The following is a 10,191-nucleotide window of genomic DNA, read 5'->3' as shown; positions in this document are numbered from 1 at the left end:
GGTAAAAAGCCTCGTGCATGGCCTCCATCAGTGATAGAGTATGTACAAACATGCATTTGCAGAATCTCGACAGGTCTCCCGTATTGCAGTCCTGGTAAAACAAACACGTGCAGTTGCGTGTCTAAGGCAGGTGACATTACGAATCGTAGGCCACTAGAGCAGCACCAGTGCTTTACTGCGAAAAAAAAACCGCGACTCTACGTTTTCCTATTGTTCGAGCATGTGTGCATTCGCTACGGCAACATTTGAACATTTTATGCACATCTCTCTTCCTCACGGCAGTTAAATGTTCCCTTCTCGTACACGCATTTGATTTTATGTGTTTTCCGCAGAAAACCTTTCCTGTCCAGCACATTTTCTGAAGTATCCATGCTCCTTTGTCTTCCACTAGAGGCCGTGTGTTCCACCTGCACGCTTGGGCTTTTACTAACAGTTCATGAAGGCGTCCCCTAAATCCTTCACGTGTTATTCTCTCAATGTGTCACATCATCCCCTAGCTCCTGGGCTCCGTGCCCGATAGACCAGGCCTCTACTAGATCTTCATTGACGATGTGCCTACAGGTTCGCGTGGAAGGCACGTGTGTCGTCCTCCAATGACGCCCTCTGGATTGAGAGGAGCGGGGCTATATATGACGCCTGTGAGTACAAACGTCTACGAGGAGGGTCTCAAGTTCTTTTTTCGACATAGCTCTTCGAACGGGTCCCCATAGCTGAGACATCTTATCGGTCATTCATAGAGCCCACCACACCAGCCCCGCCCCGCGTTTAGCCCTCAAATCCAGCACGCAGTCCACGTCACTGCTCGTGGGGAAACAGTCCTCCTAGAATAACAATGACGAGAAATACTCCTTTGTTGGATTCGTGCCCGCAATGGAAGACATGCAATGAAATTAGACAGAACAAGAAATGTTCATAGCCCTACACTGCATAGTACATGTTATCGGGAACCAGTGCTCCGAGAGGTCCTCCTTTCAGGGCGATCTTCTGGCATTAGAAATACGGACAACGCAGAACACTACGACAGATGTTTTCTTTTTTGTTTTTTTGTGATCTAACGCTCGATGAGTGAATGAGTTTCCATGGACGAAGTGCAGGCGCACAACCTACTTTTTTTTATGAAAGGGGGAAATCACTGGAAAGGTTAGCCAGCCGTAGGACTCGAAGCCACATGTTCTGGATTACTGGTCCAGGGCCCTACCAATTGAACTAAGCTAACACACCTCCCAAGCGACTTCCAAGGGCGCGTCGTCGTAAGGGACAAATCAACCCCTCTCTCACTCATCCCCCTTTTACTCTTACATTTTTCTCATTTGAGGCTTTGTATGTATATTTGTCCTTTCTATGTTTCTCCAGCCTCAGAACATCAGTTCTCTCATACTTTGTTTCTTAGGTCCATTAGGTTTCATTGCGTATTAGTAACGGAGGTACTTGTAAGGAAGGGTATGAAAAGGTTCTTGTGGTTGAAACCTCCTCTACACATGCTGCGATAGAGCTATATTTGCACTCCTGGTTCGTGCGTGAAGTGCAGCAAGCACGTCGTACACGTGGGACGCATCGTACCATGAGGGTGCAGTATATCTGAAAATCTGAAAAATCTACGCTGCCCAACGGCAGACAGTCCAATATTTCGTACAGAGAACGGGAAAGAGCTCTGTAATAATTACAGAGCCTTCTCCGCTGGTGTTCAACGCGTCGGTGTTCAGAAGCAAGCACCTGACACGTGGACTATACATTTTTAGGGGGATTTCGCGCACAACCCCCAGAGAGAAACGAAAACAATAAATAGAACTGCTACATGGTATTTGCTGATAGTTTTTGGTAGGATACAACAACGGAGATCGCGTTTGCTCTATTTCCTCTGGCGGAGGTATTCCTCCGGTGGTCCTTGGGCGCCTGGAGCCACACCGGTTGGCTGCTGCGCATCTGGATAGGCCGCTTGCTGACCTGGGTACTGTCCAGGGTACTGTCCAGGGTACTGTCCGGGGTACTGTCCAGGGTAGCCTGTGCCATACGGGGGCATCATTGCGTTCGCATAGTACGGAGCTTCACCGCCAGGTGGGTACATCATTGGAGCCTGAGCGACAGTGCCTGGTGGGTACATCATCGGAGCCTGGGCTACAGTGCCAGGTGGGTACATCATCGGAGCTTGAGCTACAGCGCCAGATGGGTACATCATTGGAGCCTGACCTACAGTGCCAGGGTACATCATTGGAGCCTGATATTGAGCTGCCTGCATCGCTACCTGAAGTTAAGGAAGAAATAGAGTACCAGATCAGTATTGTCCTTAGGCGCCAGAAACATGCTTGAAGTACTAGCGCTTAATTAGCATGCTGCCAGTAGCACCAATTGAAAGACTCTATATATTGTACAGCGTATCAGTCACTGTATCAGTAGTACAGTGGCACTGTTTTATATAGCTGCCCTCGGTTGCGTTGTGAAATATCTGCGGTATATGTATACGTTTTTTTCTGCTGCGTGACGTCCAGTATAAATCGGAAATCGACCCACACCGGATCAACGACTGCCACATTGGAAAGCATAATGATGCGATTTGCACTGCATAAAAGCTCGTGCCATGGAACCATAGCGTCGGTCTGTGTTCCTGTCTTGTCAGTTGTGGCTGTTCATATGCGAAGTAGCGTGGATCAGGCCTGCAATGGAGCCCCGTGGGACCCTTGAAGTAGTAACAAGCTAGCACCCGACGTGGGCCCGGACCCATCTCACCATATACGCGAAGAGCGCGATATTTTGTTGTTGCTGCTGCGTGTTTTCTTAATTCTTTCTTTGGTGTGATGCCACCCAAGCGCTCAAGAAGAAGCCTGCGGGCGAGCCCCAAATGACGACACCCAATGGCAGAGGACTTGCAGCGGCTGACGGCACTTTGCTGTACTTGGTTGCCCTGCCTCGACAGTCTGACGGCATGTCCGCCAGAATAACTCGTCTGGTTCCTTCAGACTTGCCTTCTCGGCCTCACAACACCTTTGTGCGCCACAGCAGCATTGACTGTGAGAGAGAGCGTGGACACCTAATACAACGGTGCGTGAGCGCGTCTCAAGGTATAAGATGTTGTTTACCTTTTAGAACATGTTTGAGTGTTGGCTGCAAGTGTGTGTAATAGCCTATTATGGGACGGAACCGTAAGAAGGCCGTAACGGTTCCTGCTATAAGGACTATCGAAGTTGGAGTTGCAGTGTACTTATGGCAGGTATACATGGCGCATTTTAGAAGACATGATTTGTGATGCATCTTCGAAGAACTTGAAAATTTATACTTACAGGATAGTATGTAAGTGGAGCCGTCGACACTGCAGCCGGCCCTGGTCGTCCACCCAGACGGCCACTCTTCTTCGAACATATGTAATAGTCGTAGAGAGAAATGAGCGCCAAGCCCTTCAGCAAAAAGAGTAGACATGTTTACGTTATTCCCACGTTGACGATCCTCAACGCGATCGCGGAGGGTAACGCAGAATATTTGCTGCGAGATCGAATGGTGTCGGCGGCTGCGGAGAAACGATGGACTACCGTAGTGTGGGTAGCTTCCTCGCGTCGTCTGCTTTTACACGTTTATTTTCCGCGTTCAGTGCAGTAGGTGAAGCATTGGGGAACCGAACAGTGTCGTACCATCGCGGCACAAGTGATCTTCCGGTAAATATACACAAAAATTACGGAAAAGAACCGTCAACTCCGAACATCGGCCGGCGTGTTATCCACACTAGAAAGGTGACGGTGTCGTCCCCTATAGGTCTGTCTCGCAGCGAATAGGTGTCCTTTCCGGTCAACGACTTGCACAGTAGGTCTAGATAAAGAGGTCGCCTATCCCCGATTTGTTTCGGTCGCCTGGTTCCGATATCTTTCTGTGGTGCTGGTACTGCTGAAAGGGTCCGTCGTTGTCGGCCTCACAGAGGTGGGCAACGACACGACTGACGCCCTGGGCCGACTTCTAAGTGAACTCTGCCGACATATGTCTGAAAACATCTGAGGAAAACCCAGGAAAAACCCCCGACAGCACAGCCGGCATCTGGATTCGACTACTCTCGGTACCTCCCAGTCTCGACGTGACATGGCCAGCACACTTACCACTCGGCCACTCCAGCTGGTCGTATCTTTCTGTGGGAGGGAATGCATTTGCACCCGCAGTACGTTATGGCATGACCCTATGCGCATAAAGTACGCGCATGCTATTATGGCTCGTTGTTTTCCAATGTCGTGTTCCTACGGTGGTAACCGTTAAGATGTTCCTGCTAATGGTGAATTCCGGTGGTCATTTCCTGGCAACTTTCTTACCAGATCCCGCCTGTTCTTGCCAGTCTTGCCAGATCTCGCATATTCGCGTGGCGCCTTCCGAGCGCCAGGAATTTGCCAGCTAGCACTTTCTTCGCCCGGCCTCGAAGCAACCGGGCAGCCGATTGCCCAACTATATACTGTGTCGTCACATCCGCGTCGAGAGGATAGCGAGGGCCCTCAATGGCAGCACATCGAAGGTCACGTGGATTAGCAGACTACGCAACTCGAAGGCGAGCGACCGCGATGCCCCTAGCGTGACCTAAGCGTCTAGAACCGCTGGATTCCTGGCACTCATGTTCGGGTGGCAACGGTCACGTGATCCATCGCGAGTGCCGGGCTGCCGGCCTAGCAATTTCCGAGCGCTAGGCAGTGTTGCCACAAAACGAGCGCCCGAATTCGCCATAAGAAAGTAGCAGTGACTCAGGACAAGGCAACAAGGCTGGGTCGCGTGTATGATCGCCTGCTATAAATCGAGCCTTACACTGATAAAAGCGTAGATGGTGACCAGGGAAACGCCAGTTACGATGACAACGAGCTGCGAGGGATTAATGAAGGTCAGTAAAAGCGCAGACCTGTAGAAATATATTCGTTCACCTTTGTAACTATGGGTATGCCTGTGATGCTGCCGGATTCGTCAGTGCTGCTATTCATGAACTAAAATAAAGAGAACAGACAAGAGCAGTATACGTAAAAAAATGAACGTTTGATTTTTTCCTTCCCTTTTCTTTGTTTCACTTACGCCTGGCTGCAACGACAAGGATATAATTGAGTCGTCAGTTATTGGTTCACAATCTTTACATATAGCAGCGAACACAAAGGATGCACGCCTGTCCAGTTCCAGATTACATATATAACGAATATATATATATATATATATATATATATATATATATATATATATTAGGTTTTACGCCTGTTGTGTTTAGTTCTACCAGCCCGTGCTTGTGGCTCTGGCACACCGTGCACGTAAAAGGCTGTATAGATGATGATGGTGATTATAGAAAATGAGAACAGCGACTGTTCCAAACAGTTTTTCGTCTCCTCGCGGTGCCGAACTGCGAATGAGTGATCCATATAGATCCGATGCTTTCACAACTGTGGCTGTTGGCTGGCGCAACGTGCTGAATTCTGCGAGACCCCAGATCCCAATCGGCGCCACCTTCCATAGCCCACCGCCGCCACCAACTCATGCCCGCGTCCATAAAATTTGAGGCAGTCTAAATGACAAAAGGTGGCAAATGCTTTGTTTTCGTCTTGTATGGATTGAATGTATACGTATTGCGTTATTATTATTATTATTTTATTTTTATTTTTTAGGCCATGTAGTCGTGAGTTCTACCGCATCAATCGACAAATCGTTGACTATGCTGGCAATTTGATCGATTCAGGAAAAGTGTTTGTGGCATTTCTCACCTGCGTGGGAATTTTGCGCTCCCTTCACAAATACAGGAGTCTACGGTAACCCCTGTAGTCCCCCCCTCCCTTCCGCCGCCCCTGTTTCAGATGTATGCAGGTGCGCTATCAATTGGAAGACTCAGGACCCGCGCACGCACTAAGGTTGAAAAAGTTCTTCCATTTGAGAAGTGGACTTTGCTCGCGCACACTCAAGACCTCTGAAGGATGTTCCAAGTCGCCAATGCAAGTATTTTTAAAACTGTAAATGTAATTAAGTTACACGTATGGTTTGTGATTTTTAAGTGTAATTAGTTGGTGAAAATCAATTGCTATTTGTGAACGCATACGAAGTACTGACTTTGGCCGCCTTTACGTCTTTCTGTGATTTGAGGCACGAAAACCAGCAGGAAGCCTTTTCTCACCTCTTCGGAGTAAAAAACCACATAGGCGACAGTAAAAAAATATTGGAACGCTATCGTCGTTGCCATCAGCGCAAGGTGCGTTCGCAACGGTTTTAACGCCACCTGCAACACAGAAGCGGGAAGTTTGACGCTAGTAGCGAGAGTTCGATCGCACAATGCCATAAACCAAAAACCCAAACAAAACTACGAATGAAGAGTCGCAGACAGAGTTACCTTGAGATTAACGTCCACAGGAGGCTTTCCTCCCTGAAATAAATTACAAAACATGAAACTGTGCAGGTTGTGAGGTAAAACATTAAACGATCACGCAAGACACGATACGGGGGTATATCAGTCCTATGGAAGGCGACGCTGTCGCCGAAACGTCGACCCCTGTAACTTGTAAATACTCACTATAGTTTGAAAGATGCGCGCACAGTGTTGCACTTCGGAACCTGCTTCGGAATAATTGCTTTGGAAAGCGCTGCATTTCCTGGGAAAATTAGTTTTACAACAATGCGCGCAGTGGCGGCGATCTCTCCCAGCTTCTTCTCTTGAGCACTTCCATTGGCTGCCGAGAATCGTCTCGGCAGGGAGTAAGGTGACCGGTTCACAAGCTGTGTGAACGCGGTACGGGCTGTGATGCAGGCGACCGTGAAAACAACGAAAGAAGAGAACACAGGGTGCGCGCCTTGCTATTGGGCTGAAGATGTGACGTCACAGACTCGCAGCTGAGGGAAAGGGCTTTTCTGACCAACTTGAAAGCTCTCTCGTGCACCAAGGTTGCGCAGCACATGCTTTTTGGTTATCTCGCGACGTAAAGCCCCGAATTATTATTAACATGCTTTTTGTGCGAATATGTATCTCATGCCTTGTAGTCCTAACTTCTACTCCTCGTGCATCATATATATAAAATTGCATATTTCATTTCCAACAAGTAAGTCACGAAGAAGTCAACGGATACCAACGCCAGGGGTTGAACCTGGATCCTCCTGATAGACGATTTTACAAAGATGCGCGCGCCACCATGTGCGCGGCGCAAAGCAGCATGGGAACTTTGAGGGACACTGCTCCGTCGTCTGCTTCGGTTATGGTTCACCCCGGCTGACGCTGCTGCTGCGCACACCGGCAACGTTGCCTCCGCCTCTGGAGTTCCCATGAGCCCTTGCGTGCAACAGGCTAGTGTTGACCGTGTTCAACCCCTGGCGCAATGCACTTACTTCTTGTCTGTGCCCCTTAGGCTCTTAATCCAATGCTCTTAGTCTCAAGGTGGAGCTCGGCTCCGCTCGTTTGCCGGTCTGTTCATTTCATAGCCTAACTCAATTAAACCAAAAGTTGCAAGGACCAGTTCCAAAAATTAGGTGTCACAAACCTCCTGTTGAAGTACGTGGGTCGCCTTGCACATCGTGAAAATGTTGCTGACGAACAAGGCAACCATGAGCATGGAGACAAAGATGCCGACGATGCCTGGAAATATGCAGTGCGATAGGTAGATAAAAAGTTACAGCACGCATGGCTCACTATCCCATTGATGCTACGTACTGACTGCTACATCAACAGCCAAAGCGTAATTTACTTTTCGCTTATGGAGGACGTACTGAGTCTGTAGATTCCTTGTAATGGGTCCGCGGGGTTGACAAAGTAGAGAGCGGTCCCAAATGTACACCATTGCAAGCGACAACTCTCAAAGACGTTGTCTGCGTTAGAACAGTCATCCGCGTTCCCGTGAAAGCATTTATGTTCTCTTGGCTCTTTTAGAGGAAGTTCGTACCGTCCCTCCCATCGTGCCGTTCATATTACCTGACGCTGAAATTCATGTTACTTGATGCCGGACTAAGGCGCCATATACTGACGCATTCTGTCTCATTTTACGAACCTCCCTTCCGATCTCGTTCCCACAACCTCAAGCCATAGGATAAAACTTGCAAGTGACAAGTACTGAGCGCGGCTTCGACTCAGTGTTACCCGCAAGTTTTATGTTTAATTTTGGAAATAAATATCGGTGCAATTGTGGCGAAAATTGTGACGTTAATGTACTGATGGCTCAGGCTATCTGACATGGCAGCTCTGCTGCTTTCTAGTACCTTCAAGGGAGATTAACGGCAAATAAGCAGACTCACGACCTCATTCAATTCAAATAGGCCTCGTGTCCACATTTCATCCGTCAGTCGTAAGACACAGCACAGCGCGTTCACAGAATCAAGCTAGGTCTTGCGTTGTGCGTATTCAGTGCGCTGGGGTCAGTTTGGCATATACGTGTGTGCACGACTCCCAAAACTACACCGTGAACAAAAGGTGCTGTGAAAGCCACCAGTGAACATGCCGGCTTTCGCCACTTCTCACCAGCGCCAGCGTGTGCCGTAAGCGCGAAGAACGCCGCGCTGATAACATTCACTACCTGAAAGGGAAAGATCGAGAAACAATGAGCAATACAACAATGAAACGACTGCATTGGGCGCATACGAGATTCAACGAGCAGGTCTCACTTACGAAAACTGTGCAGTAAATCCAGCGAACAAGCGCCGCCGATATGTTATCCTGGGCATTGCGGTACAGTACTCTACGTACACAACGAAGTACAGCTACCTTCTCTCGGAGGTCTCGGCGATGTGATAGGCACACATTTCGTTTGTATCCTGCGGCCTTCTTACTGTCCTAACGCCCAGGTGAACATTCCAATATTGAGAGTTCTCTCTTTACCAAACATTTGCGCAATTGGGCCTTCGTATGTGCCCAACGAGTAACGGATTCCAGTATTTTTCACGCCTTGGCCAGTATACCGCACAATGTCCCCTAAGATTTTTTATCTTACCCTGCAACGTAGAGGTGTTAGGGCAAGTGCCCTTGGCTATCGTGACAGTGCGATCGAACTTGTGATAGTACACGGACATTGCAGGAGAGAAGGACATTCCGTGTCGTAATGTGAATAGTCATAAATCAAGAAAAGCAGAGAACACCACACAAATTCCAGGAATGGCGGTATTGAAATGCACCGTAATACATAATACTTACAATGACGGTACCAATCGCCATCTGCATCGTTAGGCTCAACATGGTTGCTATAGGAGAGAAAAAGGATTCTTTTGAGTATATGAATGACCTTGCGGAGTTTAGAATTGGCAGAGGCTAACTGACACAGGTCAACAGCGCTAATGTCTCAAGCGAGGTTCCAGTTCTGAAGCGATGCGCGTGAGCGCTAATAGCGCTCCACGCGGATTCTTGTTACACAAGACATCTGTCTATTATAATAATAACAATGACGATAAAGTGTTTCTGACATGTAACCTGTGTTTTCTATACTGACTACTTTTACCTGTTCGAGCTGTTATTTGTATTTAAAAAGCTAAGTGATATTATACATCTCCGTCGACTTCGCAAAAGTGACGCAAATGACATTGCACATGGGCTCAGCGGTTTTTTTTTCTTCTTTTAGGCTTACGATCGAGCCATCCAAGATAAACAATATTTTCAATATTGATGGAATAATTGGGAGTAGATTTACATTTTACTGATGAATTTCATTTAGCTGCGATGCATACGTAGCTCCAGCATAATTGGAATTGGTTGGAACAAGATTGCCGTGTCGAGATCATGTGGCCTTATGGAGTAACTCCGCGCAAAATATCTAATACTATATAGAGTCGGTACCCTTCTAGCTTTGATGTGGGTGATAGGGTAAACAAAGGGGCTACCAGCATACACATACATACCGTTTATATAATATAGAATGGTGCAAAATCCATAATTTTGTCCGATAAAAATAAGTTCGCACAACGTGAGTTGAACTTCACTGACACGGTACGAAAGCTCTCCTATATACTGCAAATACTTTTGCTGGCTACCCGCGAATTTATTTCCGCTGGTACGACGACGATGCAATGTTACCCTTCGTAGTGATTGATTTGATGTTGACCGCGCAATCACTCAATTCTAGCGCAGATGATGCATCGGATCGGCGTATCGGATGAGTTTCGATACCCAAAGAAACTCGAAGAAAATCCTGGACTGCACGGTACAGGATTTTACAAAGTAAGTAAAAAAAAAAAAAACTGAAATAGACAATAACGATCGATTTAATAAGAAAAATATTTTACAAATTAAAATGAAATTAA

General features: G+C 47.5%; 1 protein-coding gene across 4 annotated transcripts; it reads right to left on the bottom strand.

Moving 5' to 3' along the window:
• Window positions 1–1,789: 1,789 nt before the first annotated feature.
• Window positions 1,790–9,269, bottom strand: LOC135370292 (calcium-binding protein P-like). Of its 4 annotated transcripts, XM_064604002.1 has the most exons (10): window positions 9,215–9,269; window positions 9,092–9,138; window positions 8,423–8,477; window positions 7,452–7,546; window positions 6,314–6,346; window positions 6,101–6,202; window positions 4,878–5,028; window positions 4,765–4,818; window positions 3,276–3,389; window positions 1,790–2,242 (listed from the first exon to the last, which is right to left on the bottom strand). In XM_064604002.1, the coding sequence occupies exons 2-7, from the start codon at window positions 9,131–9,133 to the stop codon at window positions 4,927–4,929; spliced, it is 429 nt and encodes a 142-aa protein (XP_064460072.1). In that variant the 5' UTR covers window positions 9,134–9,138; window positions 9,215–9,269; the 3' UTR covers window positions 1,790–2,242; window positions 3,276–3,389; window positions 4,765–4,818; window positions 4,878–4,926. The 4 variants fall into 4 exon arrangements, with proteins under 4 accessions (XP_064460072.1, XP_064460069.1, XP_064460071.1 ...); XM_064603999.1 differs by having other exon boundaries at window positions 7,452–8,477; window positions 9,092–9,253; XM_064604001.1 differs by lacking the exons at window positions 9,092–9,138; window positions 9,215–9,269 and having other exon boundaries at window positions 8,423–9,083.
• Window positions 9,270–10,191: the final 922 nt, after the last annotated feature.

The sequence above is a fragment of the Ornithodoros turicata genome, chromosome 10 (genome assembly GCF_037126465.1).
Source record: "Ornithodoros turicata isolate Travis chromosome 10, ASM3712646v1, whole genome shotgun sequence".
Lineage (NCBI taxonomy): Eukaryota > Metazoa > Arthropoda > Arachnida > Ixodida > Argasidae > Ornithodoros > Ornithodoros turicata.
The sequence above is the reverse complement of the archived record's forward strand: the minus strand, read 5'-3'. Positions and strand labels throughout refer to the sequence as shown.